This window comes from Odocoileus virginianus, chromosome 8 (genome assembly GCF_023699985.2).
Source record: "Odocoileus virginianus isolate 20LAN1187 ecotype Illinois chromosome 8, Ovbor_1.2, whole genome shotgun sequence".
NCBI classification, from domain to species: Eukaryota; Metazoa; Chordata; class Mammalia; order Artiodactyla; family Cervidae; genus Odocoileus; species Odocoileus virginianus.
In genome coordinates this window covers 76,936,994-76,952,825 of record NC_069681.1, presented here as the reverse complement: position 1 = coordinate 76,952,825, position 15,832 = coordinate 76,936,994, and the positions used below count along the sequence as shown (strand labels likewise).

Sequence of the window (15,832 nt, the reverse complement as noted above, 5' to 3'; positions counted from 1 at the left end):
GTGAAAGCCGAAGAGGATAGAATACGTTAACCAAAATGAGTTAAAACCTGCTGGTTTGGACAATTTCTCCTAGAAACTGAGAAAACACTGAAAATGTGAACACTCAGTCATGATCAATGACTCAGGAATCTGGAAAAAGAGAAGAGAAGCTTGAAAATAGGGAAGTAGATTTCACAAGCTATTGCTGGATGAGCTTGAAGTTGATTCTAGGTGAGATCACAGGACAGGACCTTGTGATGGGGGCTTGTGAGCACCTCAGAGAACAGAAACAGGGAAGTTCACAAGAAACAGGACATGTCAGATCAACTTGATTTTCTTCTTTGAAAGACTGATCAGATAAAAATGTGGTTGACTTTGCTTATATGTCTACCAGGCAGTGATCAAGCAATTTTATAGACAAAATAAAGAACAAGACACGTTGTCTGATGGATGATGATGATGATGATGATGAAGGGATCTGGAAAGAAGATCTTGAAGCATCCTGCTCGGTATTCTACTTCATGACTTAGGTGAAGATGGCTCATCTTATTTTCAGATGATAGAATGCTGGGACGAATAGTAAATCTGCTGGGATGAGCCAAAAAAGATCTTCACAGTCTGGTAAGAAAAGTTGAATCTGACAGAATGAAACTGAACCGGGATAAATTTGAAGTCCCACAACTAGCTCTCAGGTGCTAACTGCACAAGTACAGGATGGAGAAGCTGTCACTTGTTCAGTTAACGCATGTGGCATGGGATTAGGAATTTTAGGGACACAATCAGTAGGAGTTACAGAGCATGAAGCAGCCACAAGAAGAACAAATGTAACCTTAGGGCATATGCAGTTTAGAAAAGGGGCTGCTAGCTTTCCCCATTCTGACCTTGTAGGTGTCATACAGGTGATAATATTACATTTATTCCAAATACTATTTGTAAGGAATGTGTAACTGATCATACACAGAGTGATAAACAGATTTGAAATCAGGTCCTTAGGGAAAGAAGTTAAAGATTCGAGGCTGCTTGGGGGAGAGACCTTTGGTGGGGGGCATGGTGATAATGGCTAGCTTTGAATATCAGAGGAATTAGGTAGGAGAGTGTGTGTTCTAATCAGTCTCATGGTGTAACTCTTAAAATCACAAAATTTACAGGTACTTTGGACAGTAGTAGAGTTAACGTCTCTGCATAGTGCATCACGTGAAATGCCAGGCTGGATGAATTACAAGCTGGAATCAATATTACTGGGAGAAATATCAACAACAACCTCAAATATGCAGATGATACCACCCTACCGGCAGAAAGTGAAGAGGAACTAAAGAGCCTCTTAATGAGGGTGCAAGAGGAGAGTGAAAAAGCTGGCTTAAAACTCAACATTCAAAAAACTAAGATCATGGCATCTGGTTCCATCACTTCATGGCAAATAGATGGAGAAAAGTGCAAACAGTGACAGATTTTATTTTCTTGGAATCCAGAATCACTGCAGACAGTGACAGCAACCACAAAAGCAAAAGATGCTTGCTCTGGGAGAAAAACTATGACAAACCTAGACAGCATATTAAAAGGCAAAGACATCATTTTGCTGACAAAGGTCTGTCTAGTCAAAGCTATAGTTTTTCCAGTAGTCATGTACAGATATGAGAGTTGGACCATAAAGAAGGTTGAGCACTGAGGAATTGATGCCTTCAAATTGTGGTGCTGGATAAGACTCTTGAGAGGTTCTTGGACAGCAAGGAGGTCAAACAAGTCAATCCTAAAGGAAATCAACTCCTAGTGTTCATTGGAAGGAATGATGCTGAATCTGAAGCTCCAATATTTGGCCGCTTGATGCGAAGAGGTGACTCATTGGAAAAGATCCTGAAGCTGGGAAAGAATGAGGGCCGGAGAAGAAGGGGTTGACAGAGAATGAGATGTTGGATGGCATCACTGAATCAATGGACATGAGCTTGAGCAAACTCCAGGAGATAATGAGGGACAGGTAAGCCTGGTATGCTGCAGTCCATGGGGTCGTAAAGAGTCAGACATGACTTAACAACCAAACAACAACAATAATTACATGCAGGACAATTTAATAGCATTCCTTTCCTTCAGCACCTCCTAATTCTTTTTTTGGTTTATTTTTTCCCCCATAATCACTGTGTATCTAAAACACACTGCACTTTTTTCTTTCTCCATTGAAAGTTGAGTTCCCTGGGGGAAGAACTTTTCAGATGTGTTGTTTACCACTATATCCTTGACACCTGATGGGTATCAGCGACTAGTCATTGAAAGAATGCACTAAAATGTGAGTTTGGCTAGCATTTCCCCTCCTACTGTCTCTACTGACAGTTCTGGGCGTGTCCATCTAATTTCTTCCTTCCCTGGACACCTTTTCCTGGGGATGATTTATGTTTAGCTTCATTGGTTATTTGAGTGTTGAAATGCAGGATTGGTAGAAAAAGGGACTGGACAGGACAGGGGACTGCCCGAGACTGTAGAGCTTTTCCTGGGAGTTTGAGGGAAGAGTGGCAGGAGGAGCTAAGAAGCAGAAAAAAAGAGATGGGAGGAAAGGATTTAAAGAAGAGTTGCTGAGCTTATGCAGAGAAGGCAATGGCAACCCACTCCAGCACTCTTGCCAGGAGAATCCCAGGGACGGCGGAGCCTGGTGGGCTGCCGTCTATGGGGTCGCACAGAGTCGGACACGACTGAAGCGACTTAGCAGCAGCAGCAGCTGAGCTTATAAATGGCTTTAGAATATTTGAATGATGCTTATGAAGAACTTCTGTTATTGTGCAACCAAAGTTCGGTTTCTGGGCGTTTTCACTGACAGTAACAATACATTGAGACTGGCCCATGTGGGTGGATTTCCAGGAGACCATAGTCAAAGGTTGGGTTTTAAAGCCAAATGCTAATACTTGTCAGCTGGTTGAAAGAAAGTGAAAGTGTTAGTCACTCAGTCATGTCCAGCTCTTCACAACCCCGTGGACTTTAGCCCACCAGGCTCCTCTGTCCATGGGATTTCCCAGGCTAGAATACTGGAGTGGGTAGCCATTCCCTTCTCCTACGGATCTTTGTGACCCAGGGATTGAACTTGGGTCTCCTGCATTGCAGGCAGATTCTTTTCTATCTGAGCCATCAGGGAAATGATCTTTCTTTTCCAAGGATGGTGTCCTCATTACTGAAAGGGATCTAATGCTGTTTATCTCACCTCATAGACTTTGGAGACAAAGTCCAAATGAGAATTCCAAATCCTGGAAGTCTTTTGTCAACTTTAAAAAATGATATTTAAATGTAAGGAATTGTGTTTTCTCTCCCATGCTGTACCCTGCATGTAAAAGACACTTGGTGAATGTTTATTGATAAGACTCTAATGATTCCTTTCTCTCTGGTTCTCTGGGAGAATCAAATTCACCTAGAAAGCATCAAAAAGCAGCTTGCATTAAGGGAACTCCTGATGGGTGATACTCAGGTTATGACGTGTTACCTAAGTTTTCTCAGAAAAAGCAGAATTAAACATTTAATTGGAGAATTTTTCAGCTCATCTGGGCAACCTAGCAGGGAAACAAAACAAAACAAAACAAAACTCAACTTTTTCTCACCATGAAAAATTGGGACTTATATGTGCAAAGTTAGTGCTTCCATGTTCTTCCCTTCTGTGGGCTACCAGCTACTGAGGAAGAAGTACTGGCATAGAACAAAGCATACATCAGTGTTTCAGGGAAAGATTTGCCCTGAGAAGTCCTATCATAAACCTCTTTGCTTGATCTTCTAGTGAGCCTCACCAGAGGTGAGCTTCCCCTAAATTGGGGACCAAAAGTATAGAATGGAGTTCTGTGTGGGACAAAAGAGTATGTGTTGGTAGAAGATTCAATTAGGTGCTAGAACAATTTCTTTCCACCTCTAGGTTTTTGGTTATTGTGTTGTAAAATGAACAGTATATTGGGCATCAAAAGATATGGACTGTAATTCTGGTTCTTCTGCTAAGTAGCTGTAGATTTTAGGTAAGTCATTTCGTTACTGCAAACTTCAGTTACCTTATAAATGATGATAAGATTTAATTAGAAATTCATAAGACTTCTATGACTCTAGATAATAGATTTAAACAGCACTCTAAAACACGAATATTTTTTCTTCTTTTCTGTTAGTGCTATTTTCTTTTTCTTCCCTTTAGCATTATTTAGGGAGCTCAAAGGCAATACTGATTCATAGAATGAACAGGTTGTGATTCTAAGCGTTTCCAGTAAGACCAGAAGCAGTGTTGTTAAGATTTCTTCTCTAGAGGAATCTGGAACTCTAGAGTCAATGCACAGCTACTCCAGTGAAACAATGACAACGTGACCACATGGTATAGGATGGAACAGAAGCAGCTCACTGCAGATGGGAATCACAGAGGCTACCATCAAACCCAGGCATGATTCGCCATGCTCACACAAGGTTCTTCTCATTAATGGACTTCCTTTAGGGACTTCCTTTCTTGTATGAGTCTATACCTAAAGACTCATGAGAACATAGAACTATTGATGCTACTTCAAACCAAGCACATTTGTCCAGTATCAGGAAAAAATCAGATTCTTTTTAGTCCTGAAATTTAACATATATCACATTTCTAGAAACCTTCTCTTCTATTCTGAATGTTAAAGGGCAAAAATTGTAAGATGATGATATGACCTTACAACATTGTCATGCTAATTTTCTAATCTATTCTGACGATCATCTTGCAACTGTAGAAATTTGACCTCTCCATTATCCCCGAGTGAGGGACTCAGGCTCAGAGGGACTAACACACAGTAACTGAACTCTCAAGAGGTTGAATATTTAATCCCTTTATTTAAATCAGATGTATCCCATTCCACTAATTGGAATGATCTTATTCCCCATCCAAGGTAATTTCCCAAATACTTAAGTGTAAATAATTTAGGAAGTTAATGTAATCACCAAAAGGTTGATTGAAGAGCAGGGAATCAAAGCAAAGAGATTTTCCATCCTGATACGGACAGTGTCACAATAAAGTTCATGGGCATTACGGTGTAGGCTGATCGTCCCGCCTTGCCCCTCAGTGGAGACTATGTCTAGGGACTTTATCTCTCAGGTCCCAGTTTTCTTTCTTTGATGATGCTGGAAGCATCTCAATGCTTTGTTTCTGTGTTTGACTGTGTCCTATTCATTGTTTTCTTTCCTCAAATATGGGCTCCCCTGGTGGCTCAGCTGGTAAAGAATCCGCCTGCAATGCGGGAGACCTGTGTTCGATCCCTGGGTTGAGAAGATTCCCTGGAGAAGGGAAAGGCTATCCACTCCAGTATTCTAGCCTGGAGAATTCCAAGCACTGTATAGTCCATGGGGTCGCAAAGAGTTGGACATGACTGAGCGACTTTCACTCACTTCCTCAAATGTGTTAATTTCACTAATTTGACCAAGATCATGTTTTTGCTCTTTTTTATTCTGGGAGACAGTCCAGACCCCATCATGATGCATTTTAGATGATCTGATAGTTCCTGTCTCTGCCACCACTCTTCCAGGTTAAAAAGTGCATCTAGTGTCTCTGAATCTACAACATCATTTTCCAAATGCTCTGAAGTAAGAGCATGGAGTTATGTATATTCTTACTGAGATGCAATGCCAATTTAACTCTCTAAAAGAAAGGTTAAATAAAACCAGTTGTTAGTTTAAATTATGAAATGGAAAGAAAGCATACTTTTCAATGCTTTAATGTCTAACCTTAATTACATTTAGAAAAATAACCTTAATGATAAAGGTAATAAACTTTATATTTCATTTTATTCTCAGATTAAAAACATCTTAAACAAAACATCTCATAGATTTTCCCATAAAAACACTATTAAAAGCTACTTACATCTTTTTAAGTTCTGTGTATTTGATGAAAACTTTATCTGAAAGACTGTGAATATTGTTTTTCTTAAGAGACCTAAAACAACATGTAAAGAAGACTTTATTATGGAATTTATGACTAACCAATCTCTTTTCTAGAAGTTACATGCTTGAGAATATTTTATCATGCTCCATTTTACTTCACACACATTTGAAAATGCCCATAATAAATGAAAACTTTCACATGAGAATGAAAAGTCCATAAAGCAAAATTAAAGCAGCTTGCAAATATTTGACCACATTAGCCAGCTAGTATAACAGACTGGAATATCTATGGTGATTTAACTTTTTCTTCTGTAGACAACTTAACAAAACACAGCAAGTACATCCAAAAAACAACAAAAATCCTAACCAATTCACGTGTGCCCAAATTATGATATATTTGCAAACAATTTTCTGAGGCTCTCCAAATATCTATGCGGCATTAAAAAAAAACCTCTATGATTGATTGTGCCATAGTCATCTTCATGCATCTTCTACACCTTTAAAGTCTGGGACAAATTACTACTATTTAAAACGAGATAGAACATAAAAGGTTCTCTTCCTTTTTTCCCCCCCAAATTTTTATTTTCACTTGAATAGTACTGGCATATTAGTAATAATATATAAATTGGAAAATGATTAGAAATAAGAATTCCAGAAGTTTGTGAGTTAAAGATAACCTGGACAATCCAACATACAGTGTTTAAAACACTTCTCCCCTGGAGAAGGAGCATGCAGAATTCTCTGATGGCTGATGGTTTTCTATTATTTTGCTAACATACAAGTAGCATAAAACAGAACAAAGATTAGACCGTATGGCTTTCATACGAGTTCAGGAGCAAATATCCAGATTTGAATGCTACTCACAGTAACGTCACATTGCTAGAAACCATTGGCACAGACTTCAAGCCAGCATTTACACATTCCAACTCAGATCCTTTGCACACACAGCGTTGTGGGTACTGATCTAAAACTAGGGGGCAAAAAGAGAAATGATTCAATAAGAAAAAATACTTCTCTTTAGTTATGACTTTATCTCTGGTAACTGACATTGTTCTTTTTCCATTGAATGTATAATAGTCACATTTTGTTAAATGAACTTATTCAGGCCCCAAATTAAAGCAAACAAGAAATCTCTTCTAGTTGAATATAGACTCGTGTGGTATTCATTTCAGTTCTAGCTTCCATGGTCATTTTAGAGGCACTTAACAAGAGATTAGAAAGAAACCACAAACACGTTTAAATAGTGTTTTAAAAAGTATATAATGAAGCAAGATTAAGCTCTCCTCAATGAAAACCATGAGTGTGACTAGGTAAATATTTAATGGGTATAACTAAGTCAATTTCACTTAATTGAATGGCACAAAAAGGCTGCTCAATAAATGCTTGTTGGTTAAAGCTAAATTCAACTATTTCCCTCCTTTCAAACTTCTCTTAGAGCTATGATGAGAGTTAGATGCAGGTTCTGCCATAGCCACCATTATGTCTTCCTAAAACCAACCAACTCAGATAGCCTATTATTTTGGTTCTTGGTTTTTCATTACTATGAAGTTAAAGTGGTTGGTAAAAGTGGTAGAGAAGCTATAAAGCAGAGAAAACCAAAGATCCAACTGTCTGAAACATTCAGAGGGAAGAAAAATGCTTTAGGATTGACTCCAAGGAGTAAGTTATTAATATAATTGTGTATTATAATTACTAAGATTTGTAATAATATATTATAAACATCATCATGTAATTCTATTCATTATTATATATAATTACTAATTATGTTAATTATTAAAATAACAGCATGTGAGAAATCTATGGAAAAACCTGGCCAAGTGGGTCAACAGAAAAATCACTGTGTGTGTGTGTGTGTGTGTGTGTGTGTGTGTGAGAGAGAGAGAGAGAGAGAGAGACGAGAGAGAGTCTCAGGGAATGAGATTTATGGAGCATATGATGGTACTTGGCTGTGATGGAGCTACAAAAAGTGAGTTATTTTCAAATTTTTATATTTATTATTGATTTAAATCTGACTATAAGTCCTTTCTGATTGCTCTGCTTCCTCTAGATCACTTTTGTTCAAACTTTATTTTTAAAATCAATTTCACTGACTTTTAATAAACCTGACAAACTTTTATTGAGTACTTGCCTAATTCAAAAGACACATTCTAGTGTACAAACTTTTAGAAAATATTCTGTGTTGCTCATAGGCTGATGCTAATGATCTCAACTTCCTAAAGATGACTTCAGAATGTTTACTTCAATGTTTAACTGACATTGAAGTAGTTACATTACTAGGTTACATTATTAGGGTTGGAGACTCTTTATTTGCCAATAGAAGAACTGCATGTAGTTGAAGCTGGGCCAGTTGACTAAACCAGAAATGTGAGCGTAGCTCCCTCACCTGCAGGTCAGTCACACCTAAACCTCTGGATTCTTCTTATGAAATGCCTCTTGCTGCCCTCTCTACCTCACTCCTCCCAGAGGCGTTTTCTGGGCTCGATTCTTAGTCTGGAGCACTGCAAGAAATGTAATGTCCAGTGTCTCTTTCACCAAGCTTTCTCCTCAACCCTGGCAAGATCGACATTTGGGTCAGGTCATTCTGTCAGTGGGTGCCGTCCTGCACGTTGTAGAAGGTTCAGCAGCATCTTTGGCCTCCGCTCACCAGAAGCCAGCAGTCACCCACCACTCTCCAAAGTGACAACCCAGAATGTACCAGACGTTGCCAAATGTTCTCCAGGGGCATACCTGTCTCAAGCTGAGAGCACTGTTCTAACCCATTCTTTATGATTCTGGTGCAAGGATCATTGGTCCATACACTTCTTGTCATGTGGTTCCTCCTCTTCATTAAATGGAAATAAGCTCACGACTTCGGTGGTTGCCCACTGTGCACGGCAATGGCCTCCACAGTGGCGAGTGTGCAAGATGACCCACTGTGGCTCAGGAAGAAGACGCTAGAGTTCTCATATATTTATTTCTCATTTTTTGTAATTTACCCTTTTTTGATTTCTAATTTTATGTATGATATATTTGAATATAGTAAACTACACTAAGTGGTAGCTATGACCTAATATTATAAAGTATATAATATACTGCTAGTGTAGAAGTTAATGTATGTACTTTATACATCTATGTTATGTATACATACTAATGTGTGTATGTAACTATATAGACACAATATAATTATCTATTCATTTATATATTATGTGTAATATATAGTATATAATATAATCTGTGTATATATAGAGAGATAATTCTACCATAGGACAGAGGCCAAACTCTGAACTGTGCACCCAGAGTCCCCTGTGGGTTGGTCCCACCCTTCTGAGTCCAACTCCTGCTCCTCCATCTTACGCTCTGCCAACCGATGTGAAAGGCATCAGGAAGCAGGTGCTGAACTTCCTACCCCACTGCTCTGTAGGTCATGCTCCGCTGCTCATTCTGTCACCTCTTACTCCATCCAAGGACCTCCGAGTCCATCCCAGAGTCACCTTGTCTGTGGATCTTTCACCCTCCCTGGCACAGACCTCATTTCTCCCAAAGGGCTTCCACACCCCCTTGTGCAAACAGTCTTCCTTCAGTTCAGTGCTAATATTGTATCACTCCTGCTTCTGTAAGGAACTGTCTCTCCTAGAACCATGTGAGGTATTTGAAGATTGGGGCCACACCTTAGTCATCCTTGCCCTCAAAGTGCCCAACAGAGGGGCTGAAAAGAAGTTGGTGATTCAAGGGAGTAAGACCTTCCTTAATTGTCACAAGTATTCAGTACCTATGCATTCTTGCAGTCACAAGCTAATACACAGAGTAAGCATAAATAGAGCATGTTGTTTTCCTTTTTCTCTCTTTTCAGTCCCACGAACAGATAATAGACCAGTTGACCACCGAAACACATTGAACTGAAATCGGGGTTCTTAAGGGAATGAATGACACTACCCAGGTAAATCTATGCACCACAAATCATGTCGCTCGCAAAGCTGATACTGAGTCTTTGAACCAATACCACTTACAGCACTCCTGTGTTAATGCCACATTATTAGCATTTCCATGGACTGTGCCAAATATAGTCGCCCATCCACTAGTGTCTCCTGTGAAACACACGGTGATGAACATGTGTCAGTTATTCTATAAATAAAATATCAAATTACAAAACAAAAATATAAAAATTTGATCATGAAATCAACTTAAAGTTTTAAGCAATAGAAAGATAACGACAATGGTAAAGAAGAAAAAGCAGGCAAACATCTCGAGTTTTGTCTGTTTCTGCAATTACAAATATTTTAAATATATGATGACTGTTTTCCATACGTGTATCCACTTTGAAAAATATCATCGATTTCTAATGCTGACATTTTAAATGTTTGATCTTAATTTTGAGATCCTCAGAAGAAAACATGATCTGTCTATGTGAATGTAGATACCTATTGATATATGTAATGAATTCTGATAAAATTCATGTCCTTTGACTTTATAATAAGGCAAAAATGAAGTTCCTTTTAATAAAGCTTGTCTAGTCCTGATGAGAAAAATATTTTCTCACTTTATCAGATGATATGATCTGCTTATTTGCCAGGTTTCCTTCTCTTTTTTAGCAATGAAAACATATTCTTTTAAAAAACAGAAGGCTTGGTTTTTGAAATATGATTATCTTAGCATTAGCACAAACTGTTAGAGGCAATAAAACATACAATATGATGCAGGATACTAAAGTTTATATAAATAGAAAAGTAAATTTAAATAGTTGCCCACAGGTCCCTTTACTGTTCTGCTTGTTTTTTTGGTTTTGCCATGTGGCTTGTGGGACCTCAGTTCCCTGACCAGGGACTGAACCCAAGTCACAGCAGTGAAAGCCTGAAATTCTAACCACTTGACCACCAGGGAACTCCCTCCATAGGTACCTTTTGGCAGATCCCTGCAAATTTTAGTTTATTTTTATTTTTTATTAATATTCTCAAAAAATTTTTAAGTTATTCTATTGGTGTCTTTACATGAATTACTTAATTTGCATTTGAAAAACTCCCAAGAGGCCAACAACGTGCATGGTCTGAGATTCCCACGCAGTGAAGAGAAGAGGGCAAAAACGTGAGTGGCTTGCCCTTGGCCCCCAGAGAGCTGCTCCACCCCGAGCACTGACTGTCCTTGCCTGTTCTAGGCTCTGGTGACACCAAAGGAAGTAAGAGGCCCGTAAGAACCCTTCTCAAGGTGTTCCTGTCTAGTGAGAGAAGTACAGTGGGAAGACGAGGCCGCCTTTAGTACGTCATCCAGGCACACCAGGATGCGACAGCAGCAGGGAGAAAGGGTGCTTGTCCTAGACAGTGGGACAGCCTCAGGGCGGGAGGCGTGGCCGGGAAGCCGAGCTTCTCAGGCGGGGATGGGGCACCTGAGGTCTATCCTACAAGCTGAGGCGGAGTGACACGCAGGTGGCGAAGGCAGAGGTGCCGGGAGCGTGCGCGAGTCCCCGGGGGCGTGAGAGCAGATTCTAGAGCCAGACACCAGGCACTCCTGGACTCTGCTGTCACCCCTGGGTGCTAGCTGGGCCATGCCAAGGAGGGACAGTTCGGTGTGGTAGAAAACACACACGATTCTTCCAGATTCAGGACACCTGGGTCCTAGGGTCTACTCTATGACTAACTAGACATGTCAACCTCTTGTGATATCAGTTTCTCCATGGGCAAAATGCACATGTTAGATGAGAAGACGTGTATAGTCCTGATACACAGACCTAAAATGGCCTGTGAGGCCTTTCTGGTCTGGCCTCCCTTACCTCTTTACCCTCTTTATCCTGCTTGCTCTGCCCATCTCAGTCTGGCTTTTACTTCCCACAAACACAGCTATCTTATTTCATTCAGCCTCTGGGTCTTTTATTTGCTGTTTCCTTTGCCTATAACTCTGTTCCTCCAGAATATTTCATGGTTTTCCTCTTCTTTCATTTCATTCTCAAGTCAAATGTCACCATCTCAGCAAGGGGTTTTGTGGCTATGTCTTTAAAGTAGCCTTTCCCCCAAGTCACTTCCTATCCCACTATCCTGATCTGCATACCTCATGGGGCTTACTACTCTCTTAAATTATTTATTTAGGCACAAGTTTGCTCACATCCTTGTTCACAGTGTCCCTGTGAACCCCGAAAGGATGACGCGCCTGTCTCCCCTGAGCCTGTCGTGTCCTGCTGACTTGGGAAGGACACAGTGGACACAGTATAGGTCTACTGAATAATTTAATTCTCTAGGAAGATCTATTCACACTTTATAGATATTCTTGCAGTTGAACCCAATTTCCAAGCCATAAGGAAGTGGTCATCATTTAAACCATTTAAAACTAAAATATGGATATCTGAGTAGGATTTAAAATAGTTTTGTTTTTTATGACACACAACATTTTATCATACTGTGTTTCTGATTTAAGCCACTTCTAAATATGAAGATGCAGGTAATTATCACAAATCCACTGGAGAGGAGTTGTTTAGTCGTGTCACAATAGGATTCCCTACAGAATACCAAAGCATCTTTTCCAGTTCATCACTGTTAACATCTGATCCACACATATAGTTCTGGGGAGTTCACAAGGGGGCGTGTCCGTATGGAGCTGAGCAAGTAGACTCACCACAGTTCTCCTCGTCAGCCCCGTTCCCACAGTCCTCCACGCCGTCACAGTGAAAAGCACGAGGCAAACACTGGGAGAGATTCCCACAGGGAAAATATCCTTTTGGGCACAAAGGAGTGATTGTACTGCCTTCAGCCAGTGCATGATCTATGTGAAAGGGGGGATAGGAATCTTAAGTAATGGGAAGAAATTATTGATATGGCCAAACTCTTTCATATTATCCTGTTTAATTTTCGCAAAGCTCTACGAATTGAGTTTTCTGGCATTACTCTTAGTTGACAGTTTCTCTGAGTAATGTTCTTAATTATAACATTTAAAATAATCACCATCATACCAAACATCAACTCTACCAAGAATGGAATCAAGGCTTATTATGAATCTGCTTCCGGAAAGCAAGAGTAAACAAAGCCAAAGTGATTGTCCTACTTGTGTATGGATCAAAGACTTGATCCCCCCTGGAAACAGGAAAGCAAAACCATGAGCTAACAGGATCAAACAGATGGATTTATTTACTCATTAATCCTTTATAAGAAGGATTTGAGGTGACATAATGAAAATTCACATGCAGAAGGAAAGATGAAGTGTGAATGAGAGAGAAATCCAGGACCACGTTGGAATAAGGAGAGATAATACTATGTAATAACAGGTAACACTCATTGGGCTTACTGTATACTAGGTAGTTTGCACACTGGTTAATCTCAGCTATAAGCTATGACCAACCTAGACAGCATATTAAAAAGCAGAGACATTACTTTACCAACAAAGGTCTGTCTAGTCAAAGCTATGGTTTTTCCAGTAGTCATGTATGGATGTGAGAGTTGGACTATAAAAAAGCTGAGTGCCAAAGAATTAATGTTTTTGAACTGTGGTGCTGGAGAAGACTCTTGAGAGTCCCTTGCACTGCAAGGAGATCCAGCCAGTCTATCCTAAAGGAAATCAGTCCTGAATATTCACTGGAAGGACTGATGCTGAAGCTGAAACTCCAATATTTGGCCACCTAATGCGAAGAACTGACTCACTAGAAAAGACCCTGATGCTGGGAAAGACTGAAGGCGGGAGGAGAAGGGGACAACAGAGAATGAGATGGTAAGATGGCATCACCAATGTGATGGACATGAATTTGAGTAGGCTCTGGGAGTTGGTGATGGACATGGAAGCCTGGCATGCTGCAGTCCATGGGGTTGCAAAGAGTCAGACATGACTGAGCGACTGAACTGAACTGATACCTTCAATCAATGTGTGGGTGATAATATCTTTCCTGTTTCAGGGTTAGGGAAGTGAAATGCAAAATAGATCTGAATCATCTCTCTGACCCCAGAGGCCCATTTTTAACCATCATGCTAGGGAGAATCAGGAATCTGCAAAGTCTTCTCCTTGTCCAGGCAACATAAAAGAAAATGAATGAGAGCTGAATAACTGCTGGATTGAATGAGAAAGTGCAGAAAGGAAACATAATTAATATTTGTAAAGTTACTATATCTGTAGGTAGGATAACCAAAGAGATTCCAGAAACATAGATGTGAGAACCATTCTCTCAGGTTTTAAAGAATATTTTCCAGAAAATAAAGATATGTGGGTTTTTTTGGGGTAAATATCTAATAAAAATTTAGGAGTCATATATATATATATATATTTTTTTTTTTAAAGAGAATTGAGGTTAGATAGAAATAGGCGAGGGGGATTAAGAGGTACAAACTTCCAGTTGCAAAACAAATGAGTCAAAGGTACGAAACGTACAATGTGAGGGGGAAAAAGTGCAAGATGAAACTTCAAATAAATTGACTTAAGGAGAGTGCATTCTCAGGCAGGGCTATAGTTCATCATGACTAATTGAAGGGAACAAGGGATGTTAGCAACATTTTCCTAATCATGCCCATGAAGGTTGGCCTCATGGCTAGGAACTTCCTTGGGTTGGGGGTACAGTGCTTTTTGCTCCCCTGTGGCTCAGATAGTAAAAAATCTGCCCACAAACCAGAAGACCAGGGTTTGATCCCTGAGTCAGGAAGATCCCCTGGAGAAGGGAATGGCTACCCACTCCAATATTCTTGCCTGGAGAATTCCATGGACAGAGGAGCCTGGCAGGCTACAGTCCATGGTGTTGGAAAGAGAAAAACACAACTGAGAGACTTAAACTTTCACACTTCATGGTGCCTTTCAATACAGCAGAGGACTAGACAACCTAACCTTTGGGGAGCATCGTCTACTGTGTTCTGGGTGTTTCCTAATTATTTCACTTAATCCTAACACATTTGTGTTGTTGGTATTACTGTCTCCATGTGAAGATGAGGAATGTGGACTTGCCAGGTGGCCCAGCATTAAAGAATCTGCTTGCCAATGCAGGAGATGTGGGTTCGATCCCTGGGTCAGGAAGATCCCATGGAGAAGTAAATGGCAACCCACTCCGCTATTCTTGCCTGGGGAATCCCATGGATAAAGGAGCCTGGTGGGCTAGTCTATGGGATTGCAAAGAGTCAAACAGGACTTAGCAACTAAACAACAACAAAGATAATGAATGGCTGCTGAGAATATGAAGGGCACTCCTACTCTGGTTCTTGGGAAAACGCCCTGTGAGCTCTGAGTCCTCCCAGCCCATGCTGCATTGTGATGAAGTGTTCTCCCACCAGAGTGTTCACTCTCCTAAAGTCAGTGATGCCTGCTGACCCTCCTTGTTTAACGAACCACACCATTTGTAAAAGGGCAGGAGTTTGATTCAGACACTAGATCTAGGTCTGAGTTATATTACATGTCAAGCTTTTAGTGACATTGTTAGAGAGCATGAGTAGATTATTGGATTTTTTGAGCTTTAGTCCTGATGACCCTCAAAATCCTACAAACACATGAAGGTGCCTTTCCTGGGGACCCTGAGATGTGGCGATGCTCACTCTCCTATGGAAGCTGCTGCATCCATGAGGCCTTCCCTCAGTGGGGCCCTTGGATTCTTTTCTCCCCACTGGGTTTTTGTTTTTACAAAAGTAGAACGCCTTTTCTCTGCCTTTTCTGCAGTGATTGATGAATGATTTACTGTGAGCAACTAGGCATAACACCAGTCAGGTCTGACTATTTTAGGAAAACTCTCTGCTGTGAGTCTCTGGAGGTTGGCTTGTTAAGCCTATTCATACACAGAAAGGATTTCAAAGATTAAAAAAATCAATGAAAGGCCATAGATTTTAAAATCTCTTAACTTCTTTCTTACAAAGATTTCTACAGAGGGCAGGTTTATAAAAACTAGTCCTCCTGTGTTTGGAACATGCATGAAAGTAAAAGTGTTAGTCGCTTCAGTCATGTCTGACTTTGGGACCCCATGAACTGTAGCCCTCCAAGTTCCTCTGTCCATGGAATTCTCCAGGCAAGAATACTAGAATGGGTTGCCATGTTCTCCTCCAGGGGTTCTTCCCAACCCAGGGATCAAACCTGGGTTTCCTGCCTTGGCAGA

At 40.3% G+C, this 15,832-nt stretch overlaps 1 protein-coding gene across 1 annotated transcript in view; it reads right to left on the bottom strand.

Moving 5' to 3' along the window:
* RXFP2 (relaxin family peptide receptor 2) overlaps window positions 1-15,832 on the bottom strand; it is a 96,904-nt gene that overhangs the window by 32,243 nt on the left and 48,829 nt on the right. The window contains exons 3-6 of the mRNA XM_070471128.1: window positions 12,400-12,546; window positions 9,810-9,887; window positions 6,688-6,793; window positions 5,804-5,875 (exon numbers count right to left, since the gene is read on the bottom strand). Of these exons, the coding sequence (XP_070327229.1) occupies window positions 5,804-5,875; window positions 6,688-6,793; window positions 9,810-9,887; window positions 12,400-12,546 (403 nt within the window). The remainder of the gene's footprint in view (window positions 1-5,803; window positions 5,876-6,687; window positions 6,794-9,809; window positions 9,888-12,399; window positions 12,547-15,832) is intronic.